This window comes from Stenella coeruleoalba (genome assembly GCF_951394435.1).
Source record: "Stenella coeruleoalba genome assembly, chromosome: 11".
Taxonomy (NCBI): Eukaryota; Metazoa; Chordata; class Mammalia; order Artiodactyla; family Delphinidae; genus Stenella; species Stenella coeruleoalba.
This window is the reverse complement of record NC_137157.1, coordinates 34,363,938-34,390,057: the sequence shown is the minus strand read 5'-3', so window position 1 is coordinate 34,390,057 and position 26,120 is coordinate 34,363,938. Positions and strand designations below refer to the sequence as shown.

The following is a 26,120-nucleotide window of genomic DNA, read 5'->3' as shown; positions in this document are numbered from 1 at the left end:
CTTAAAATTTGTATGGAGACACAAAAGACCCCGAATAGCCAAAGCAGTCTTGAGGGAAAAAAGCAGAGCTGGAGGAATCAGACTCCCTGACTTCAGACTATACTACAAAGCTACAGTAATCGAGACAATATGGTACTGGCACAAAACCAGAAATATAGATAAATGGAACAAGATAGAAATCCCAGAGATAGACCCACGCACATATGGTCAACTAATCTATGACAAAGGAGTCAAGGATATACAGTGGAGAAAAGACAGTCTCTTCAATAAGTGTTGCTGGGAAAACTGGACAGCTGCATGGAAAAGAATGAAATTAGAACACTCCCTAACACCATAGACAAGAATAAACTCAAAATGGATTAGAGACCTAAATGTAAGACCAGACACTATAAAGTTCTTAGAGGAAAATATAGGAAGAATACTCTTTGACATAAATCACTGCAAGATCTTTTTTGATCCACCTCGTAGAGTAATGGAAATAAAAACAAAAATAAACAATTGGGACCTAATGAAACTTGAAAGCTTTTGCACAGCAAAGGAAACTATAAACAAGACAAAAAGACAACCCTCAGAATGGGAGAAAATATTTTCAAACGAATCGACGGACAAAGGATTAATCTCCAAAATATATAAACAGCTCATGCAGCTCAATATTAAAAAAACAAACAACCCAATCCAAAAATGTACAGAGACCTAAATAGACACTTCTCCAAAGAAGACATACAGATGGCCAAGAAGTACATGAAAAGCTGCTCAACATCACTAATTATTAGAGAAATGCAAATCAAAACTACAATGAGGTATCACCTCACACCAGTTAGAATGGGCATCCTCAGAAAATCTACAAACAACAAATGCTGTAGAGGGTGTGGAGAAAAGGTAACCCTCTTCCACTGTTGGTGGGAATGTAAATTGATACAGCCACTATGGATAACAGTAGGGAGGTTCCTTAAAAAACTTAAATAGAATTACCATATGACCCAGCAATCCCACTACTGGGTATATACCCAGAGAAAACCGTAATTCAAAGAGAAACATGCACCCTTATGTTCACTGAAGCACTATTTACAATACCCAGGTCATGGAAGCAACCTAAATGCCCATCAACAGATGAATGGATAAAGAAGATGTGGTACATATATACAATGGAATAGTACTCAGCCATAAAATGGAATGAAATTGGGTCATTTGTAGAGACGTGGATGGACCTAGAGACTGTCATACAGAGTGAAGTAAGTCAGAAAGAGAGAAACAAATATTGTATATTATCGCATATATGTGGAACCCAGAAAAATGGTACAGATGAACTAGTTTGCAGGGCAGAAATTGAGACACAGATGTAGAGAACAAACTTATGGACACCAAGGGGGGAAAGCGGCAGGTGGTGGTGGTGGTGGTGTGATGAATTGGGAGATTGGGATTGACATGTACAAGTACAATGAGTCACTCTTGTCATTTAAGGAAGTTTCCCATCAGTGTGGGGAACTGTTTATCAGCCAAGTTCCCAGGTGTAAGCTAAGAGGCCACCTTACATGCAGGATTTTCTAAGACTAGACAGTCTCAGGCCTACTACACTAACACTTTCCTGCACAGAAGGTCTTCAGAAACTTTATGAGGTAAAGGATACTGCCTTTTATTCCGAGTATGAGATCACAAGTGAAAGATGCATCCATGTTTTTGTTAATAAATTAATTTATTTGATGTATACTTGTGATACGATGGGGACACTAAATCACAGTACTCAAAGCTGACCTATATGTGGACTGTGGTTGAAGCCTCAGGCTGAGAACAAATAGCTTGAAAACACCCTCATGTTCAAAAGTATAATGCAAGACATTCTTGCACGTCTTGCAAAGAGGGTGGACCAACTGAATTGGGCAAAACTTAGCCTATACCCTACAGTAAGAGTTTATGGAGTGGTGGTGGTAGAGGGAAACCCATATGCTCAGAAAATGAGAGGACTATTGTTTTCATCCTCTTGGTAACACATGAATCTCCCTATAGAAGCCTAGGGAACGAGAAGGTCCACCCAGCTATGGTTGTAATATTGGGGCTTATAGATTTTAATTTAGAGAAAATAAAGATAGGAAATGTTTCTGAAAAAGCTGACTTTTCTGATGAAAAATCTACTTCTGGTACAGTGTCTACAGGTTGATCAGAGACATCAGAAATATTATAGAAAAAAAACTGGTTGGCTTTGAAATAGACCAAAAGTGAAAGATGGGAAAATGGTTTTGGCAATATTTTTAATAATATGGATGAATATATGACATGATAAACATCATATAATAATATGTGTAATAAATTGGTATGATGGGATGCAAGGTTACCTGTTTCTTTTGTTTAGTAAGAATTACTAATTAAAAGCACAGTTTCATATATCCAATAATAGTGCAGGCATGTTTGAGTTGAAAGAAAACGTCTATACCCGAAAGTCAAACATCAATAATCTCAATTGATTTAAATTTGTTGCCCCGTGACATGCTGGCCATTTTTATTCAGTGGTATTTAGACACACTAGATAGTGATATACTTAATACAACAGGAAAATTGCTGATTTTGTTCTTAAATCTAATCTTGTTGCTTAACTCTTTCCCAATACTTTCTGTTTTCTGGAGTTTCAATAGTAATAAAATACATTTCAAAAAGAAAAAAATTAGCATTTCCTCCCAAGTGAAATAAAATCAAATAAATGAATAAATAGTAAACAACTTACACTGAAAATCAGTTATAAAATCTGATTTACTCATAATGTGTTTATACCCTAGAAAATTATAATGAAATGACTGAATTTTTTCATATATCTTCTTTCTAATTCCACTACATATAATAATTTAAATACTATTTATACACATACATTTACACAAATATTAAACCAATTTTGTGATTAAAAATACTGTAGAGATTCTTACAAACATATTTTGTGGTCCAGTATCTTTTATACTTTTTCCCTGAAATAAAATGTGCAATTGGGATGAACTATTAATTAAAGAAGTGAGCAGTTCTGCATGTTTTTCATTCCATAAATCTTTTCAGACATTCAGGAGAATGTCTGCTATACTTGAATACAATTAATAATAAGCTTTAATAATTTTCAACAATGATTACACACTTTGTTTTCACATTACAAATGCTCTTGTAAAAAAAAATTTCCTTTTACTCTGTTTCAAATATTCAGAATATTATCAAAGGCTAATCTTAAAATAATTTGATTTGTCAAGAAATAGCTTCTGCTTTCCCTGGTTTTATCATTTATATAGTGTTAAAACCCATTATCATTCAACAAATATTTACAGATTTACTGGAAATATGCCATTATCCACTTTCATTTAATGGGTGACTTAAAAAGAAAAAGGAATAGAGAAGAAAAATAAAGAGGTTAAATAATGAAACATAACAGGTAGTGTAAAAAATAAAAAGTTTTTTTTTTCTTTTGTAGCCTTATATCATGGCAGTAAAAGCATTAGATTTTTGTATTTTCTGTTTGCCAGAGGCTCTTATGTCCCTGAAGAATTATTCCCCTAAGATCAGAAAGAGAAAATAAAGGCATACACATATTTTTAAAATTTTGCAAACATTAGGGCTTCCCTGGTGGCGCAGTGGTTGAGTCCGCCTGCCGATACAGGGGACACGAGTTCGTGCCCCGGTCCGGGAGGATCCCACATGCCGCGGAGCGGCTGGGCCCGTGAGCCATGGCCGCTGAGCCTGCGCGTCCGATGCCTGTGCTCCGCAACGGGAGAGGCCACAGCAGTGAGAGGCCCGCGTAGCGCAAAAACAAACAAAAAATGTTGCACACATTAAACAAATAGGACTAACAGTATTTCCACTGTATTCTCTTAAAATTTTGTTTCATTGAAATCCTTTTAAAGAAGTTTTTGTTCTGCCAACATCTCTTATTCAGGTGCCTGGAGAAAGGAAATGTGGGTGGCAGTGACTAACCGAACTAGCAGCTATTGTTTACCAAACAAATTTGGACAGATTTTATTTGTGATTGCCTAATGGAATCAAACCCATAGAGTACAGAGTCAGACAACCTCAGAGGGCAATTGGGGTTTTTGTTTGTTCAGGTTTTTTGTGTGTCTTTTTTTTTTGCCACACCTTGCAGCTTGCGGGATCTTAGTTCCCTGACCAGGGATCAAACCCGTGCCCCCTGCAGTGGAAGCGCGGAGTCCTAACCACTGGACCGCCAAGGAATTCCTGGCAATAGGGTTTTATAACTGATGGCATCCTGAGTAATCTGACCCATTAAAGATCATTAACATTTATTGGCCACCTACACTGTGAAGTACTGAGCAAGGCTTTACAGGTCACTTTTGTCTCAGACCCTTTCTTCCTTCCTACTTGCTGTTTCCTCTTGCTTGAAGTGCTCTTTCCCCTTATCCTCTCATTTCCTTTGGTTCTTCTTTCAAAAGTCATTTTCTCCATGAGGCCATCTATGTACAGCCTATTTCAAACTGCAATCTTCATAATTCCCCAACACTCCTTATTCTACTTCCTGACTTATTTTTTCTCTATAGCACTTCCCACCATCTGACATAATAATTTTGTTTATATGTTGTTGTTTGGCTCTGCTGACTTGAATGTAACCTTCATGATATTTTGTTTGCTTTGTTTTATCCACTACTCTTTCTCTAGCACTTAGAACAGTGCCCAAGAAGTAGCAGTTGCTCAATAAGTAACTGTTGAATGAGTGACTCTCCTTTTTGAAGTGCTCTCTGATTTCCTAAAGCAAACTTAGGCATTTTCCTTCTGGGTGTCCATAAAAACTATAACATGCACACAATTTATTTGTTCACATGTCAGGATGTGTGACTGACTCTGAGTTTAACTACAGGGACAGGGCTCGTTACCTAGTTTAGAGAGCCCAGCGCAAAATGTGAATGTGAGGTCCCTTGTTCAAAAGTTAAGAATTTCAAGATGGCAACTGCCAAGTATTAAGCCAAGTGTGGAGCTCTTCTAAAGACAGGTTGTATGCTCCTGAAGCTAGCCCTGAAGAGGAACTATACATGTTATCTATTCATCTTCATATCTCCTAAGTGAGTAATGTCTCTGGTACATAGTAGGTTCTTCATAAATGCTTGTTGACTGAATGCATGCATATTTATCTGGAAGAAGAAAAGAAGATAAAAGGAATTTTTAAGTAGGTCACTTATATAGTACCATCACAAAACAGTCCTGATTTTTGGAAACATAATTAAAATGGGGAGCCTGAAGTAAGCTAAATGTATTTTGCAAGTGATATAACAACTTGCAGGGGAAGTCAGGATTATGTGTTGCCCTTAATTTTAATTCACTGTGATCCAGATTGATTTTCAGAACTTTCTACGTTTTCTATTTCAGAAATGAAAAACAAATATTGAGAGAGATATGATCCTGATCTACTCTATCTTACCAAGTAAGTCTTTATTTTATTCAAGATGTAAAGCAACATCTTTTAAGACAATGTTTCCTAAAATCATAAAGGTGATAGATTTGATCAGTAGTGCATATATTTTGTGATTTAACTGTAGTAGCTAAAAATAGGCAATCTAGTATCTAGAGACCTTTTTTGTTTCCTTGATACAAAAAACAAATATATCAGAATATATTTCTATAATATTTATTTGATTACAAATAAGTTGGTTCTCAACTCCCAAATAGGAGAGAGATTTTTGCTATCAGTGTGTTCCTGTGGCATATTTTAGAGAAAACAGGAATTTGAAAATGAGCTTTAAATCCCAAGAGAATTTCCCTTAAGTTTAGAAGGCATGTCTATTTACAGGTCACTTCAGAAAAAATGGTTATTCTATTTTCTTTTGTGCTGACTAAAAAAAAAAAAGTCCATAGGTCTCTGTAATCTGCAGTGTACTGAATAGACAGATGAAAAGAGATATGATTGAATTAGTAAATAAGAGTGAGCCTTCTATAGGAGCAGATCCTTCTATGCAGGATCTTCAGTTAATCTATTCTTTCTTCATTTCCTCAAGGTCAAGGCAGCCTTTTCCTATAAAGGACAGCAATGATATGATAATACCTCATATCTGTATAGCAGCTTTTATTTTTTCAAAGGACTTTTTTTCTGTTCTCACAGTATCATTGTTAGGAAAATAGAACAGGTAGGTTATTTTTATATCCTTCAGAGAATTGTGCATACATGCACAGAACAAAACTTATAAAAAAAGGGAAAAAATGAGGAGAAAGTAATGAGTATGAGAATTCAATGAGTATTTAGAATAGATTATTTTTGCTATAGTTAAAAATTCATTGTTATTTTAATATTTTATTATTGCCACTAAAGTATATCCAAATCTGTCAAATTTTAAATTTATTATTCACTTGCAAGCACTATAAGAAGAGAGAAATAAATTATTAATTCAATGTGGATGTAGTGTCATGAAGATTTTTCAATCTTTCTTTTAAATCTCCTATAAATCAGTATTGTTTCCTTAAATTTGCAAAAGTATATGTTATAATTGCTTACTTAGTGTTTTCTGAACATCATATAGGTATTTTTTCTACATAAGAAACTCAAAATATATGTGATAATTTACCATATTTTGAAATTAGCATATATGATGATATTCTCTAAATTCATAAAATAAGTCAAGGTAAAGTCATAAGCTACGGAATTTGGTATTTTTTTACATTAATTTTTATTGGAGTATAGTTGCTTTACAATGTTGTGTTAGTTTCTACTGTACAGCGAAGTGAATCAGCTATATGTATACATATATCCCCTCTTTTTTGGATTTCCTTCCCATTTAGGTCACCACAGAGCATTGAGTAGCGTTCCTTGTGCTATACAGTAGGTTCTCATTAGTTATGTATTTTACACATAGTATCAATATTGTATATATGTAAATTCCAATCTCTCCAGAATTTGATATTTTGAAAAACCAAATTAATAAAAATTTCATGGGCTGATTCATTAAAATATCCAATAATTCTGTGTTACATATAATCAATGACTTGAATAAATCTTAAACTTAATGAATATAATTCAAAACTTTTTAATTTTTTGGACTAGAAGAATACAACGTGATTATTTTGAGAATTAACTGGTTTCTTCTGGACAAATTAAAATCTAAAGATCACTTTTCTGCATATATTCTATTCTTGATGTGTCTAAAGAAGGAAACGGTTAATGAGAATTGCAAAACCTGGAAAAAAAAGGAAACAATAAGAGATCAAAATGTAATCAATAAGAATAATTTGTAAAGCTAATACTATATGATCACCAAAATGTATTCTGTAAATGGAAAAGGGATCAAGGAGAATAAGAAAATTTCAGAGTAAGGTACATATGGTTGTGGATAAGAAGTCTGCAGAATGAGTCTTGTAGGGTAACCCAGCTGTCACCAAGTTCATTTATAGAGGGGGCTAAGGAATAGACTGCTCAGTTTTAATTACATGGGCTATCATTGGGCTAGATGCCTTGATGAACTGCTGATGTTTTGTGTTCATCATCTTTCTAACTTTGTCATCACTCCTACAAAACTCCCTCCTTTTGTTACAGGATCATGAAAGGTGGTCTGCAAAGGGTAGATGATAAAATGGAGCACAGATAATATCCCCCATTCAGTCTTGCCTTAAATACCTCAGCATGAATAGAGAATAAACATTTAAAAAGAATGATATCGGTGCTTATAAAAATGTCTTGTTTACCACTATCCTGAGACTAACACTGTTACCAGCTGAAGAGAATTTATGGAACTTTAGGTCAGTGCCTTTGTGGATCAACATAAAATTAAATTTGGTATCCTATTTTGGCCAAACCACGCATTACGTATTTATTCCAACCTTTTAGTCTACACAGTAATAATCTATCCACTCTCACAGTTTCTTTGAATCCATAGCCTTCCCTAGCTTTCATCAGTCTTCACTGAAACTGGAGAATGAAATACTACTTCTGAACCTTGATTCTGCAGTTGGCACCCTGGAGGTCAAGGAATATGTAGATTTGGCTTCCCATTGTATCTCTAACATCTAGTACAGTACCTGACACACAGTAGATGTTCTCCCCCCCCCTCCAAATTTATTGAATGAATGATTGAGGCAATGAACAAATGAGTATTTGAGTGAATAGATTTACTAATGTCAAACATCAGCCTAGATTTAAGAAATTTGCCAGCTTGCAGACTGCCAAACATGGTCCTCTCACTGCCGAGATAAGAAGTATTGATATTTCTAAAAAAATCACAAAGCAATGAAATCACCACCTCCCAGGATGATAACTTATTAACAGACTCCACCCAGGCTGACTTAGGGATATCACCTCCAGTTGGGACCTATTCCTCTCCTGGGTGTGAACAGTCTCAGTGTCCTGGCTCCTATTGGATTAATTTGTCTGATTAGGTCTCCACCGGGTTGTTCTACAGTTTATCCTATATAGTTTATACTTAAATTTTTTATCTTTAAACATATAAACAAAAGCTTACCTCTGAAGCCAAAAGTCCAAAGTTAATTCCAATTAATGTTAAAGCATTAGTATGATACCATGTGTTGATTTTATTTTCACAACCCTAAGGAAAAGAACTTACTTAGGCTGACTTGGAGATGGAAATTTTTTTTTTTTTTTGGAAGTGTTTTTATACATAATTCTATTACAAAAAAGAAGAGACACAGAGATTAGTAATTTACCAAAGTCTAAAAAGCAAGTCAATGTCTAACTGGAGACTGGACTTACTAGCCCAGAAAGCTTCATATAATTGCAGGACACCTCGGTTGCTACTTTTAAAGTTGCTAAGATGTTGTCATGTAGTTGAAATCAGAAATTTAGTTTTGAGAGGGATTTGGTTTTCTACACGCTACTGTAATTCAGCATACTACTGCCTAAAATAGGAGAATCTTTTAAGAAACATAATACTCCATTTATCTATGAATGAATTATGTTATTGAAAGATACATCTTAAAAATAGAATAACATCAGTATATAAACTACAAAAGAATTAAAAGTTCTTGGGATGGAAATCCCTAGTTTATCAATATTCTGTATCTGTAAATAGCAGTTGCTACAGATGAACTTCTACTCTTGCTTCTGCCACCTTTACCTAAACACCATTTTTGTTACTGCTGGGGTTTCCTCCCTCAGTGTTTGCCAAACCTCATGCCTCCTTACTTCTGCTATTGCAGCTCCTTTACCAATCCTACACAACAGAGATTTGTCAAAAGTGCCTCTTTCATCAAAGGATGGTTGAGGAGAAAGTTGATGGTATCCCAAGTTCTAGGAGAACTTATATCACATACTCCAGCAAGTTTAATTAATTTGTTATATAACAAATAATACAATTCACCTTGCTGTGGTTTCATTTTAGTTAAGTTGCTTAAGAACCTAATAACCATGAATGACATTGTTTTTAATATAAAAAATTGCTCAGAATTCTAAAATGACTTGCAAAAAAAAAGGTACCATAAACACTTGGAGAAGCCTTAACTTACATTTACCTCTAGGTAAGTTGCATTCAGTGGCTCATCACAAAACCACTTTCTTAATGTAGAATTTGTGCAAGAACATGGCACCTGTTCTGAATTTTCTTTATTCTTATTCTTCAACCAATCTGTGTAATTTTTTTGGCCACAACACTGTAACTAGAAAAAAGATTCTATAAATTTTACTATAAAATATTGAAAATGCAGTTAATTATATGACTCCTATGCATATTAAAGTGGTTTTGTGATAAATTTATTAATTTATTCTCCATTCAAATGTAGTGAATTAAAACAATAAGTATATTTTTGTTTGTTTAATCCATTACCTTGTTGCTGCTATGGTTGATGTTAACCAGAGCTAAAGATCTCTACTCATATAAGTGGGCTATGTATGAATGAAATTGTTATATCTGAATTTACCGTATAGAAGCTCAGGATGAAAGATATACTTGATTTACTAAACCATGTTTAGATCCAGAACAGAAGAGAGAATCACCTTAGCCACACCTTCTCTTAACTATAACAGTTTTCTTTATAATGTATCCAACATGTGCTGCCATATGTGTTAAATATACATAAAGACTCAAGGTTATTACTACTTTCTTAGGGTATCAAACCTTCCTAAGATTTGATACCCTGCTATCAGTCATAATGCAATCTGAAAATGCAATACATGTTCAGATCACATACATCAGTGAAAAACATAAGATGAAGAAAATCATTTATAATACATTTAAATTCTCCTAAAAAGCATTTCTGTTATTAAATATACTAAAAATAATAACTATGCTTATGTGAGGCTCTGGTGTAGTAGCTGAATACAAAATCTAGTGCTAGATTGTCTGGGATTGAATCTTGGCTCTGCCACTTATTAGCCAAGCGACACTGGCTAAGTTACTGAATTTCTCTGACCTTCATCTATAAAACGAAGATAACGGTTCTTAACCCATTGGGTTGGGAGGACTAAATGAGTTAATGTATGAAAAGCACCTGTAAAAGGGCCTGGTGCTATTAAATGTTTGCTTTTTTTTTTTTTTTTTTTTTTTGGTGTAAAGCACTTACTATGTTCCCCTTCTGATCTACTCTTGTAAACAATTTGGCTGACTACACACACTCCCTTACCTTGCCGAGAAAAATCTGAACTGTGAAAATAATAATGCTAACAACATTAGCTAACAAGTATTAGTTGCTTACTATGTCCCAGATCCAAGCCTTTCTCTATACTCCCTACATTACTTCCTTTATTCTTAACAACCAGAGGTAGGGGTCGTTCTGCCTATCTATTTTGTTAATATGGTACGTGAAATTAAGAAGGCTTCTTGGGCTTCCCTGGTGGCCCAGTGGTTGGGAGTCCGCCTGCCGATGCGGGGGACGCGGGTTCGTAACCCGGTCCGGGAAGATCCCACATGCCGCGGAGCGGATGGGCCCGTGAGCCATGGCCGCTGGGCCTGCGCGTCTGGATCCTGTGCTCCGTGGCGGGAGGGGCCGTGGCAGCGAGAGGCCCGCGTACCGCAGAAAAAAAAAAAGAAGGTTTCTTATCCAGCATCACAAAGTTACTGCGTGGCAAACCTGATGTTCAGGCTCAAATGGTAACCACCAGGATACTATGCTGCCAGCAGGGGCTGTGCTTAGACCCTATCTCCCCATGGGGGCGACAGGGTAGATTATTCCACTTGGCAGTAGACTCCCAACACTTTTACACATGAATTCAGGTTAAAATGCACATCAATTAACCCAGAAAAGGAGATACACATTACAAAAGAAAGATAAAACTCAAGATCTTAAGTTGAGACAATCCTATCCCACCCTGTTGGTTTAGATGAAATACAAGAGCCTCTAATTCCTGTGCCCCATTCCCTGTCCTTCCTTCTCTCCCCATTTCTCAGCAGCAGTCACCTTTGGCGTCTAATTTTTAGTTTTACGCTAATTTCATCTTACTGTTTTCTGCAAGGCATTTAGAATCGTCCACTTGGGTATGTCTTCAGGCAAGTCCTTAGATCCATACTCAGAAATGACTGAATCAATTTTATCCTGCCATATTTGGTGAACCTGTTGAAAATTTTATTAAAAGTGAAAATTTGATAGAAACTTTCCTTATGGTTCCTCATAAAAAGTATTCAAAGTCAGTTTGTTGTTTTCTAATTATTTCTAGGTGTTTTTTTCTTCCTTATAACTATTTTTAGCAATCAGTGAGTGTGGAGGCCTTTGGTCTTTCACACTGTGATCTATAGGAAGACTACATTAGACTTGGTTTCTGGTTAGGGAGAAAGTTATGTGCTGTTCTCCTGAGTGTCGAAGGGTTCTACATTTCTTTTTACACCCCCAGGAAAAATTGTGAAAGGCTTTTAAATGGACCAAAAAAAATGGCTGAGGATCTTTTCAATGAAAACTAGGCTTTCTCTAGTACACCTTCAGGGTCCTCTGTTTCTACGAGTCTGTACGTTTCCTAGTTTTTAATTTATCTTACAACTTTGTAAGTTGTAGAAAACTGTAGTTAGGCAAATGATTCTTTGTCAGAGAAATGCAGATGAATTTTTCCTGGTGGGGATGGAATCGATCTGTCCCCTTTCCAAGCCTGTTTTGTTTCGGTTTTGTAGTGTCTTCTCTTTGGACTCTCCTTTGAATTGGTTTTTATATCTTAACTGGTTCCTGCATTAAACAAGATGTTAAATAAAATTATTGACCTGTGTCTATTGTATATTTTTACAAGAATTATGATTTTTAATTAAAAAAAGTCTTTTCACAATGCTAAAACAAAAACAATCATGTGAAAGTTTGGAGGAAAACTGCTATTTTGAAATCTAGATTTTGCAAAGGTAGTTTTTAGTAGGAACTTTCTTAAGCATTTAGAAGTTTATATGACTTTCATAACTAATTCCTAACTTGGTCCTGTAAAATAGCAAAAGGTAGAAAGGCCAGGGACTTCCCTGGAGGTCTAGTGGTTAGGACTCTGCACTTGCACTGCAGGGGCAAGGGTTTGATCCGTGGTCAGGGAACTAGGATCCCGCATGCTGCACGGTGAGGCCCCCCCAAAAATGGTAGAAAGGCCAGACATTATTTGTATTTTATGAACACGGATATAGATACTCAGAGAATATGATTATTTGCTTTGTTTACATGAATAAAGAAGAGGAGCTGAGACTTCTAAATATAATTCATTTGGATTCTAGTCTAATAATTTCTCATTGTAATATGCTGTTCTTTAATAATGAAAACTAAATAACTGGTAGGAATACTACAATAATTAAGACATCTGTACAAGTTAAACTTTTACCCACTTACATATCTATGCTTTAATACATTTAAGAAGATTGGAATAAAATAACATGTTATTTAGATCTATAAGTGATCAATTTAACATATTCCCTAAGTTAATTTTTATTTAGAATAGAAAATGATGTTTTTCCATTTTATATTTTTGTGGAGAGGGGGCAGACTTATGTCCTTACTTATCTTCTAAAGCATTACTTGGGAGATTCAGAGTGCATATGAATCACACCTTAGTACATAAGAGTAAAAATGATTTTCATATATAATCTAGGTGGCTACTATATAAGTAAAATTCCCTCACACATATTCAATATGACAAACAACCCATGAAGACCTAGTGCATCTCCAGCACTGAGTTAGGCACTGTAAATGACATGAACTATTTAGAGGCTCATGAGAACTCAGTCCAGTCTGAATGTAGAAAGCAAGTGATGTAAACAAAGCTGTCATTTCTGGGATCAGTTAATAAGGTTAGAGTGCAGACTCCTTCATTTGGCTATGATGTATTTTAGCATGTGTGTTCTCCTTTCAAAGCCTCAGTTTCCTGTCCTAGAAAGAAGGATTTACAATGCATCTCTAGGAGTTGTTGTGAGGATCAATAATATAGTGCCAGTAAAGTGCTTATCACAGTCTCTGGCACATGGTAGTTATTAGTAAATGATAGTTCTTATTCTTAAAATAGGTAGAGAGGAGTATGTGAATAATAAATAAATATGGGTGCCACTGATTAACTATATTCATGTGTTAAGGGTCCTTAAGTGTGATATTCAGGTTCCATCACCAGGTCCAAAAGTTAGAGGCTGATGGGTTGGGATCTGGTGCTTTGCCACCAAAACAGCTTTATAGGACTCACTTGAGTGTGCGCACACACACACACACACACACACACACACACACACACATTTTGGATATGGAAAGAAGAAATTTTAGCTCCAAATGCCAAACCATTAACAACAGGCCCTAGATAATTAGATATCCAGGATAGATGCCAAGCACAAGAGAGCAAATGAAATTGGAGGGCAATGGTGTTGTATAGGAAAGATTTTGTCGAGGTTTGGCCATTAATTAGGAGTTGATATATAGAAAGAATCTGAAGGCTAGGAAGCCTAGAAATTAATCAGGTTCTCCTTCAAAATCAATTGAGGGAAGGTAGAGAGCTCCCAAATAGCTACTCTATAACAGGAACTTTATAATCGTCGGTTAATGATAACTCTATAAGGTAGGTAGATGAAGACATAGGTTCAGGGATGTTAAATGGCTTGTTATCTAGTCACATGCCGATCTGTATGACTTCAAGTCCATGCTCTTATTGCTACAGGAGAGTCTCCCATGAGACAAAGTCAGACCTTGACTGTACTGAAACACTGACATTTCTTAAAGAATTAAAAGTCTGTAGGCTGTAATAGGTAAGTTTTGCTACCAAAAAGGTTTTTCAGGTAATTTATTATGTGCTTTTTTGAACTTGACTTGAAAAATATAAATCTTGTTCTAGTTAACTGTATCACTCATGACCATACCTGTACAAAATATATGAATTATTCAATAATCTTATTTAAATGAAATTGCTAAATTTAAAATTTGTACAAATCTAAAGGTATTTCTTTACAAAAATAGAATATAGTACAGTGATGGAGTCAGCAGTGGCAGCCAGGGTTGGCTGGGGGGCCAATTTTGGATATCCCACAATAAGCATCATCTCCTCTTCCCCTACATTCTTTGTTATTTACAACATTCTCAATCTTCTGCAGACAGAGTTAAAGACAAGTTCTCCTAGCCCACCATTCCAATTTGACCCCTGTCCCCTTCCTATATGGAATTCTAGTACTTCCATTGAATCCTTTTTTTCCCCAAAAAACATTTACCTTTAGCTTTTAATATAGGTTTAGGTCTCAATAATCTAAAGTATCTGCTTTTCTTTACTTTTCAAATAAAAGGATGATGTTTCCATACCTCCTCTTTCTTTGTGAAGATGAGTGCTGAAAGTACAACTTGAACACCAAAGGCCCACATTAACAGTACTGCATACTAAAACAAAAGAAACACAGAAATGAGAACTATGCTCCTAATATATTTTTAGATGCTACAATGATGGGAAAATGCACATCACATGAAACGTACAGTCTTAAAATACATAGGTATTGCTGAAGTTTCCTGTTCTCATACATGAGTGAAATTATTGAAACAAAAGGCAAAGAAAAAAAATCAGTGAACATTTGGATAAGAGTAAGATAGAAAGAAGTGATAGTGCTTCATGAGAGCTCTAACAGACTACTTGGTCTAATGGAGTTGATGATGATACCTTCTTCATTCAGATCTAAAACTGTCATAGAGGGGAACTTAAATATCTAGACCTCCACTTACACCATTCTGCTACCAGTGGAAAACTCACTAAATTGTGACCTACCATGTAAACTATTCCATCATGCACAAAGTAACAACAGCAACAACAATAAAAATAATGAGAAAGTAACAAAGGCAACGGCAATAGTAAAGTTAATCTGTATGCACATTTGGACTATTTCTTTGAAAACTGAAAATACTTCTATCCAAAGCCAAACAAAATGATTTTCACATTATTTGACTATTTTCTTTTTTTTAAACATATGGCCACTGCAATCTTCTTCATCATAGCAGTGAATAGTGATACATATTATCTAGAATTCAAAATAATTTTAAAAGTTAGCAGTCTGAATATTTTACTAACTAAAATATCAATATAAGCAAGGATGATTTACTGTTAGTATTCTTAGTTTCACCTATTTTAACCATTTAGTACTTTAAAATAGTCCATTAAAATTGCTTACTTGACAAATATATTTCCTATTTTCAGAGACAAAAATATGGTCTTTAGATCCATTTAGAAGTTTAGATTTTTAATACTTCTACACACAACACCTTACTTAATCTTCACTGCCAAGGGATAGTAGTGAAGACAGGTAGAGAAAGGGAAAACTGCGCAAAACAATTGTTTTAAAAAAGTCACTGGGTTTCTTTTCAATGGCAAGCTGCTTATTGTCTGTGGACCCTCCCAGGTTTCTGATTCAATGGGAGTATGAAATATTACCTTTGACTAAACTATTATTCAACTCTGCAAAGAGTTAACTTATACAACTCTGATAGTAATACAAAAGTTTCCATAGCAATGCAAATGATTACTATTCATGAAAATGCTAATGAATAGTCTATAGAGAATATAAACCTCCACAAGCTTAATTCTTATTTAAACTGGTTGTTACTTCTTACTGGTTCCTCTATTAATTAATTATATAAATAAAGTCTCTGATACATGCTCATTTTCATATAGGTGATTCATGATTTTACCTTTGAAAATTATTTTTTAACAGCAGTTAGATATTTACAGAAGAAATATTCAGTGTATTTATGTTATTAGCACTTAGAGAGCACAGTGAGAGACTGCTGGAGAACTTTTAACAGGAAAGTGAAATTGTCCCAAGGAGTTAAAATGCAAAAGTAATATCTATTTGACTAGAGTAGGAGCATGGAAAATCACCTTTAAGCCAGAGAATAGTGTTTAGGCCTATATAAGATTTGCCCATAGCTTGACTATGTGAATTAACATGGTTAAAGAAAAAGTGTGTCCATCAAAAAAGTATTGGTAAATTCAGAGGAGAATAGCAAAAGTGTCGTGATTACAAAATGTTGCAGTACTCTTCCATGGACCGTCCGGAAGGGAGAATGGTATCTTGGCTTCAGGATCTAAGCTATCAGGTCCTAGTAGCATGTATATTCCTTATGATGGGGTCTGTCAGGCTTTCTTAGTCACAGTCCATTAATACTTGAATTACATGAGGCAGAAACTTATAAGATGTTTATGTTTTTCTCCCTCAAGTTGCCTCCTTCCTTTCCCATCCTCAAACCACAACATTATATTAATAGCAGGCTTTCTGTCTCCTTTACCTAAATGGGAATTTGTGGCAAGGAGAAAATTAAAATTTTCCTGCAAATCATTTCTGTCCTGGTTTCCATATCCAAAATCAGAAGCCCCATGAGAAAATTATGTTATAGGCCCTGGGAGAAGAGAAAGATAAAATTTGAGAACAGAGGTTGTGCCTTTGAGGAGAGTAAGAAGAGAGAGTGAAGTCTTTTTTAGACTAAAAAGATTGTGAGACTGATCCTAGAGTCTGCAGATTCTCAAAGCAATGGGGGCTAGCACTTGGCTTCCTGGCATTGCCATGGTAAGGAGGCAAGACCCAGAGGGAAATGAAGGTGTGGTTTCCAGTGTTGCCTAAAATGTCTCTGCCATGGGTAATACTCAAATAATAATAGGCAGCAATTATTAAAAATAGGCAGTAACGAATTCCTCTGTCAGGCATGACTCCTTTAATTGCTGTGTCCTTGGCAGGGTTGAATGTCTCAGGTCTCAGGGAAGGGGAACTGCAGGAAAGGAACTGAGGTAATGGTTAATTACCAATCCTTCACAAAAGAATTTCACCGATATGCCTGTACTGGTATATACTGGATGAAGAACAGCGCTGCCTTTGCTGTCCTAGGCCATTCAAACAGCAGAATATGTAGTCCTGAAGGGACCACATCAGCTGGGAAAGTGAGTGCTTTCATGGTAACTGGTGTAGACTGATAAACAGAATCCAAAGTGACCACCCAGACTTTCAGCACTACATAAGAGCTAAGTATCTCTGCATTCTTCCTGGCAAGAGGGGCACAGTTGGATACATTTGAATTTCCTATCTGCTTCACAGGAAAGTGCCTGTGAATTAAAACTAATTTGATTTAAAGAAAATGTTAAAAGCTATATTTTACCTGAATCCACTGATTGTGATCCATACCTATCCCACGTATGATAAATGGCTCACGTTCATTATAATTTACCTTTTCATGTTATATGCCTGCGGAGAGATAGTGTGCTAGCCAGATGCCAGAGTCTGGCCCTCTCAGCAGTTGTATTTCTTTTTGTTAAATTATAAATTGTGATCTCAGTTACAAGTTAGCTTCCCACATGGCACACCCACAGGGAGAAAATGTGCCGACTACAGGCCATGTTTCCTTTTCCCTGCTAAACTTCATTGTTCGTTGCCTTTAACATACTGTATTCTGATTTTAGTCTTCAGATTTAAGTTTGGTTAATTGTAGTTCACCCTAGGAGATGGATTCTTATTGGCTCTGTGTTCAAAATTAATATCTAAGTGTGTAAGTGTTGAGGTCCAGATTTAGTCCGTGGGAAACTCACCAAGAAAATTCTACCTAGAAAAGATTCTTGGGAGGGGGCACTTCATGGCCTTATTCCCAAGAGCACATTGTACTGCAGTGTTACAGTGACATAAATCATTCTTGCTCACGTGTGTAACTCAAACACTGAAAATCAAAGATACAGATTCAGGCTATTGAAATGAAATACGTACCAGAATTAGAAGCCATCTGATTTCACTGTGAATTCCCAAATAACCGAAGAGACAAAGAAGAACAGTAGCAGAACCAGTTCCAATCAAAATTCGAAAAATATATACTATCAAGTGATTATTTTCATCTGTGGAATCCACAAAACAGCTATTATTAAGTGACATTTGTTTTCTATTTAATAATAAATGCAGCAACCCAAGGTTTCCTAGGCAGCTGTCAACAAACCACTAGGATTCTCTTTCTCTCTTTTTTAACCTCATTCTGGCACCTCTTACTTGCTCTTAACAACTTTTCTTCCTTTAATGACATGATAGAGAATTTCTTCAATCTCAGAAGGTCCCTTTAACTTTACCTTATCTTTATTGTCTTCTATGAAAGAAGATGACTTTTTCTAGGGTGAATTCTTCTATGTCTAATGTACCTCCAAACATTTTTATATTCATTCATTCATTCATCAAAAATATTCTGAGTACTTAACACATGTGGGTTAAGTTTCCCATGTCTGAAACCCTGAGTTTATTGCTAATATGGTCCCGTTAAAACTGTATTTTATTCTCTCCCCATCTAGACTGAACTGTCTGTGCTAGAGACTATATATATTTATATAGTCAACAGGCTAACTGTTAAATGCTTAGTGCTATGGCACAGATGTAGTGCTTAACAATTTGTTTTTAAAGGGAGATAAATAAATTAAATATGCCCTAGATTTTATGGGAGAAGAGTAGAGGCAATGGGCAGTGGTGTGCTGGAACCAGATTGTTCTGGCACATAAAAGCCAACTGTTAAATTTTCACAAAATCTGTAAACCAACTCAGTCCACACTGGCACCTTGAAATTGGCCATCATGGGATTATTTAAACCACAGAAATCAGCAAATACCATAAACTGAGACTCCATCCCAGGACATTTATCAGCACACCACTGGGTATAAGAGCACCTAATCTAGTAGGGGGAGAAGGTGAAGATATGCAAGATCACTGGAGAAGGTAACACCTGGGCTTAGGCTTTAAATTATAATTGGAAGTCTCTAGGTTGGAATGGTGGAAGCATTCTAAGACACAGAATGGTGCAGTGTGTGTAGGAAACTCAGCCTTGCTGGCATTTACAGTTTCAGGCAGGTGAGACTGGGAAGGTTTGCAGGGGTCAAATTATGAACATTCTATGTGCTGTTTTCTAGTCTTCCTCACTGGAATTACGCTCCATGAGGACAGGCCCTTTATCTTTCTTGTACACTTCTGTATCCTCAGCTCATGGGATAGTGCCTAACGATATGATATCTATATATATAGATAGATAGATAGATATAGATATATTTATATGTCTATATCTATCTATCTATCTATCTATATAAAATCTCTTTATCCATTCATCCACTGATGTACATTTAAGTTGTTTCCATAGGGAATATTTTATTTCTAATTATGTGATGGTGACAGGATATGGTAACTGAGTTTTAAAAGAGATTATTTAACTTGGGCAGTGAAGCTATTTTGATCTCCATTATCCTTTCAAGTCTATAGATCTGTAAAAGTCCAGAGTCAGCAGAACAACCGCAATCTCCCATTTCTCTCATCTCTCCTGCCCCAAGTTCCTAGATCTCTCTTTCAAAATTCCCTCTCCCTTATGGTCTTGGATTTAAGTCTTATTATTTAATAAGGTGCTTTTAGAACAATTGGCAAAGACTTTCTGAGGAAAAATTGGACAGTGCTTAATGAATTTTAGAGAAATACTGCCACCTGCTGAATAAATCATGTATGCAATTGTTTAACACTGAATTCCTTGTTTGATTTAGAGAAAGGAAAATAGATACATACCCAAAGCTGTGAAAAAATTATTTCTATCTGTTAAAAGCCATGCACCAAATCCCATGAGTAAAAGTCCAAGAACCTACAAAAAAAGATAGCCAATACTTATTTTTGAACTAATTGTCAATATAAATGCACATTTTCTTTACTAAATAATTATGAAGATACTTACCAAAAAAGCTCCATTAATGAGATTAAGAAAGTATTTAAAAATTAATGTTTTGTTTTTCCTTAACATTCTTTTTCTCCCCATATACTGATGATTCTGAAAAGATAAACACAACTTTTACAATAAACACTCACCACAGTAATAACTTTAAATAATTCTGCCTACTCACATCCTTTATTTGCATATTTTTCTTCTCATACCAGCGGTCAGTAAAACATTCCCCTTTGCTCTCCTGAATATAAGGAAATACTGAAGATGTCTTGAAACTGTACCTTTCTTTCTTTATCTGCATTTTTTGGCCAGGCAGTCGAGACCAAGAGGGCATTTTTAGAACATGTCAATAGCTGCCTTACTGAACTCCTTGCAGTTTTCAGAAAATGAAATATTTTATTTTGTTTACAGTCATAACACACCTTGTTCTCCTTGCTAGAAACCTTTCCTTTACATCTGACTGTCCTTCTCTTTCCCAGAATAATGTTAACTCTTCCCAGAATAATGTTAACTCCTCACTGAGGTCTAGCCTTGGAAGCCTTTCCCTAATCTCTATTCGTTGCCTATTTTCATCTTTACTTGTCTTCCTTCCCATGTAGACTCTGAGGTCTTTAAGTGGAGAGAGTAGATCTTGTATACCATTACAACCCCGAGTCTAACACATGGTGGGTACAATAGCAATAGATATTTATTGAATGAATGAATCAATGAATAGGTGAATTAAATGATTTAATGAGCTTACAATTTACTTTGGTATACAGTGTAAGGAAGGGAACTAATTTAAGGTGGTTTTAAATAAAAATTATTTTCCAGATAGCCAATTTTCCTAAAACATTTATGTAAAAATCAATACTTGTCGGTTTTGGTGCTTGGTCTATTAGATATGGAGGTTTTACATTTTCTTGGGTATGTTTCTGGGTTTTCTTTTCTCCTTGGTTGTTTCAATTCTAGCTGGCTCAGTATTTTAAAAAATGTTTCAATACATGCAGTACATAATTGACCTGGTGAAAGTGAAACAGTATACAAGCCCTTGTGTCCCTGTCCTTTGAAGTAAAAGGCTTTTGTTTTAGCCTCCCAGGCCTCCCTTGAGTCTCAAAAGGCTGACTCAAGAGTTGATTGGGAAATGTGAAGATGTAGAAACAAAGAAGAGCTGTTGGGCTGGGGAACTGGTAACAATTTAGACTATAAATCTGCTACATAGCAGAATCATCCAACCCCCAGTTCCCTGAAAGACACTGATAAAGGCCTGACACACATTCATAAGTTGTTTTTATAGGAAGCAGACCCCCACCAGATGAAAACTGCTGACATATGAACATAGACCCTAGACTGGTTGAAACCAGAAGGTTGATGATGCTTGAAACTTCACTTGATGCCAGCCGGGCAGAGAACTGTGCACGAGCTGATCACGCACCCTGCAACCGTCTCCCTCATACTGCCTTTAAAACCCCTTCCCTGAAAGCCATGGGGGACTTTGGGTCTTTTGAGCAGGAGCTGCCTGTTCTCCTTGCTTGGCACCTTGCAATAAATGCCGTACTTTCCTTCAGCACAACCTGGTGTCAGTAGATTGGCTTTACTGCGTGTGGGTGAGCAGACCCAAGTTTGGTTTGGTAACAAAAGCAGAGTTAGTAGGACTAACTTGAAGCTGTTTGCCCCTAGTTAGGAAGAAACCCAATCCATTTGTTGAACTGAAAGATGCCTTAGAAAGTGGATAAGTAAGAGATGTCTAGGTTAGCATCCATGCACTTCCCTCCCTACTTCAATCCAAGGCCATAGTCCTCCTAAAAATTTCCAAGGTACTTCTTCCCAGCTTCAGGAGTCTCTCCAGGCTTTATCTTCCACCCTCTGCTTCAAACTCTCCCGCTATCATTTGGTTTCTTCAGTTTCTGTCCTCTAGTCTTATTCCTGGATTCCTCCAGTTCCTGGATTATTTGGATGGGACACTCAGTTGGAAAGACTGCTTGATTTTTATTTCAGTTTCTTTCCAAGATGTTGTAGATCTACATTTTGGCTTCAATTCTATTTACTGCAGCATATGAGAAAGCTGTGATCCTTGTTCTACAGTCTGAATGAGAAGTTAAGCCCAAAGACCTAGCCTCTGTTTCTCTATGAATGAGAAAGAGAAAGAAGACTAATGAGTGAGATTTCTGCAGTGATTCTGGTGTGAAATGTTGAAGGCAGAGGATTGACTGTTGATTTGATAATAATTAGCAGGGTTGAGTCAAGGCTAAAATGTTTTGTCAAAGGACCCAGATACGAAACTAAACTGAAGTTTATTCTCTCTCAGTCCAAGATGGGTAATGGGTTCTCTACTGGGAAATCATCTTAGGAACATGGCACTTTCTCCAGCCTGTTCAATATATGGCTCCCAAATTTGCTCAAGGTGTAATCCTTTACAGTCAGCAGAAAGAAAGAGGATGAGTAAACTTAGGCGAGCATCTTTTAAGCAAGTGAGGTGGAAGTTGCATACTTCTCTTCTTCTCATATTCCATTGGCGCATAGCGATTAATCACATGGCAATTCTCAGTTGGAGGCAGAGGTAACTATGTGCCCAAGATGAAGGAAAGAAGTGATTTAGGGTGGGAAAAGCCAAATAAAATGACCGATAGATAGGAAAGGGCAGTAAAAAGATAATTAGAGGGAGAAAAAGAGGGTTTTGATACGTTTCAATATGCTTTACTACAAGCAAGAAAGAATCAAAGATGATCAGAAAGATTTTTTACGATGGGAAAATAAAAGAATGGTGAGAATCACTGGAATTGTTTGAAAAAATTTCATAAATTCCATAAATTTAATATTTAATAATTGGGTTTGAATTGGTAAAAGATACCCTTGTGGTTAAGCAATGGAGATGGAGTGCAGGTAAGTGGAGAGCATAAGCTATGCAGAACTGGGAGTCATCCATAGAGAGCTGATATCTTGGGAATAAATGAAAGAGATGAGCGATTAACTATAGATAAAAATGAGCAGAGGGGCTTCCCTGGTGGCGCAGTGGTTGAGAGTCCGCCTGCTGATGCAGGGGACATGGGTTCGTGCCCCGGTCCGGGAAGATCCCACATGCCGCAGAGCGGCTGGGCCCGTGAGCCATGGCCGCTGAGCCTGCGCGCCCGGAGCCTGTGCTCCGCAATGGGAGAGGCCACAACAGTGAGAGGCCCGCGTACCGCAAAACAACAACAAAAACAACAACAAAAATGAGCAGAGGTTTGATTGTAGAGAATGATATAATTAGGAATTTGGATTTTTTTTTAAAGCAGACTTTAAGAAACGAGAAAATAAGCAAAGTATGATTTCATGGAAACCAATTGAGGAAGAAATTTCTAAAATAATGTTACATGAAACAGATGTCAAAAGGAAGAGAATTCTGTACTCTCAAAGTCAGCTGACTTGGTTAAGGAGGATGTTCATGGTAACTTCAAACAGTAGGGTTTTAGTCCATTTGGGCTGCTATAACAAAATACCACAGATTAGGTAGTCTATAAACAACATAAATTTATTTCTCACAGTTCTGGAAGCTGGAAGTCTGAGATAAAGATGCAAAGTTTCAGACTTCTTTTATCCTCACATGGCAAAAGGGAGCTCTGTGGGATCTCTTCCTAAGAGCACTAATTCCATTCATGAGGGATACACCCTCATAAACTAATCACCTCCTTTTAAAGGTACCATATCTAACACCATCATATTGGGTGTAAGGACTTCAGCATGTGAATTTTGAAGGATACAATCGTTCAGACCACAGCAAGCAGTTCAAGTTAAAGAGTTAGAACACAACAAACAAGGTGTCTTAGCAACGAGCCAAGGAAGCCTATAGCAACGTTTGCATAGAATGGTAAGAGATGGTCACGTGTGATCTTTTCAGCCACAAGCCCCACATACTAAAAACAACATCAATGAAAATGAAGATTTGCTTACACAAAGATATGCAAGTTCGTGCAGTTCCTAAGTAAATATTTGTAGTGTGGTAGACTTGTATTTTATTTTGCTATAGACAAAGAATTTTTTTACCTAACTCAAATAAGGTCCTGGTATGGTATTTCTTTGGTTCATTTCCTGATTAGTTAATAAATGGTCCAACAGCAGAGATATTTTTTAATAGTATAAATGCTATAGGGAAGGACAATTTACAGTAATTCACCTATTCATAGGTGTCATTTTCACTAGTTAAATAATACTCTAAATTACTGTTCTTAAGTTCCTTCTCAGTGCCAGGAGATGGGAACACAAAAAATGAATAAATAAGACAAACTGTTAGGGAATCAAGTATTAAAGCCTGTGGCCAACTCTGAACTGTGTTGGGGGTGTGGGGACTGGGAATAATGGAGCTGGGAAGTTTCAGAAAGGCAATGAATTTGAGATAATCCTTGAAGGATGACTAAGAGGGTCCCAGTCAGGCAAACACAGGGTAGAGGCAGCAATTTTCAAGACAGATGGAACACTGCGTTCACAGGCTTTAGAGTGAAGTGCACAAGGGCGTGGGTAGAGTGGCAGGAGATGAAAGATAAGGCTGGAGAAGTAGACTCAGTAAAGATTGTGAGGGATCATGTGTGCTTTGCTAAGAATTTGCAAATAGTCATAGATTGTAAATCAGTTCAACTTGAAACTATTGTTTAACTAGGCAGCGTTTAGCAAAAATCTCTTTAATTGCACTCCTCCTAGAAATTATAGCCGAAAGTGGATTATGTTACTTTGTCCATAATCCTTTAACCTGAGTAGGTTTTTTTTCTTTTTAATAAGTAACTTGAAAGTATGAGTTGTAGAGACATGCACCACGGATTAATTTATCTTCAGAAGAACTTCCAATGTTTTTCTTTTTTGCTATCAATTTGTTTGACAAGGTAAGCATTAAGAAGGAAAACAATTCAGACAATATCTTCAAATTAGTTGTTTAAAATTAGTTTTAGAAATTAATTTATTACTAATGGATTTGATATTCTTTGGGAAAAGTATGAATAATTTCATAATTACAAACAAAATTTTAAGAGTTTTTAATGTGAATTTCAACATAATGTTAGTCTGAGCATTTTAAATGAAGAGTTTGATAGTTTATAAATCAGCAACAAAACTAAACTAGAAAAAGAAAAAACGTTACTTGAGCATGGACTTTAATAATGAAAATACCCAAAATTTAATTCTGAAACCAGAAGTAGTTTATTTTTGAAAATCATTATCGTTCTTAAACGAGGAACTAATGTGTTTTTTTAATATCAAAAGTCTACTGGTTTCTCACTCTATGTTATTAATTCTTAAGTTGACACAATACATTTTATTATTCAGTTGTTACCAGGAAATATAGTCTATTTTCTTTCAAAGGTTCAATGAAATTGTTTGCTTTTAGCTTATTGTATATCAGATATCTTCTACAATTATGCTTAACTACTTCCCCTTGGAATTTAATGCTTCATTTGCAAACTTCAAAAAAATTAAAATCAGGGATATCTGTTATTAATTAAAATGAAATTTTACATTTTGTACACTGTGCACCCAAAAAAGAAACTTTGATGAATTTTTAAGTTAACATTAAATATTATGATATATACTTAAACTTCAAGTTTTATATTAAAAGTGTGTGTCACCGTCAATATTTTACAGTAAAACATATTACAGAAAATAATTTTTCAAACTTCTCACCCCACACATCCATTCACTTAGAAGTTTTTCATAACTGATTTTGATAATTGCGTGATAATTGATTGATTTGTTTTCTTTTTTAAAAGAAACTGTTGTCACGGAAGGCAAACAATTTATTGGCATTTTTTCCATACTTCCAGTCCCCACAAATCACTATTCAGGGTTAAGGTTTTGTGGAATGTACAATTTACACATGGGCAACTCAACATGTACTAGATGCACATAATAAATATAGATAGGTCAGAAACAATTTAAAGGTCAGGCTACCTCTGCTTGGGTAATTGTAACAAAGTGTCCTTTTTTATTAAATACTTTCCAAAATTATTTAAATATTAAAACGTACCTGAAAGGAATTTTAAATTCCTTATCCAGCTCCTGAGATGAAGCGTTCGTTCTGGTTTCGAGTAGAGATAGTTTGTCCTACTGGGGCACCGGTAAGGTCCATCTTCCTTGGGATTGGCAGTTGCCGTGGTTAC

The 26,120-nt window shown here is 35.9% G+C and overlaps 1 protein-coding gene across 4 annotated transcripts; it reads right to left on the bottom strand.

The window, feature by feature from the left end:
• Window positions 1-2,236: 2,236 nt before the first annotated feature.
• On the bottom strand, window positions 2,237-26,120 carry TSPAN19 (tetraspanin 19). 4 transcript variants are annotated; one of them, XM_079938276.1, is made up of 9 exons: window positions 25,988-26,120; window positions 20,032-20,124; window positions 19,869-19,941; window positions 18,057-18,181; window positions 14,629-14,703; window positions 11,347-11,457; window positions 9,424-9,567; window positions 8,418-8,501; window positions 2,237-5,105 (listed from the first exon to the last, which is right to left on the bottom strand). In XM_079938276.1, exons 2-9 carry the CDS (start codon window positions 20,110-20,112, stop codon window positions 5,010-5,012), a joined length of 789 nt encoding a protein of 262 aa, XP_079794402.1. In that variant the 5' UTR covers window positions 20,113-20,124; window positions 25,988-26,120; the 3' UTR covers window positions 2,237-5,009. The 4 variants fall into 4 exon arrangements, with proteins under 4 accessions (XP_079794402.1, XP_079794404.1, XP_079794403.1 ...); XM_079938277.1 differs by lacking the exon at window positions 2,237-5,105 and adding an exon at window positions 6,463-7,139; XM_079938278.1 differs by lacking the exon at window positions 8,418-8,501.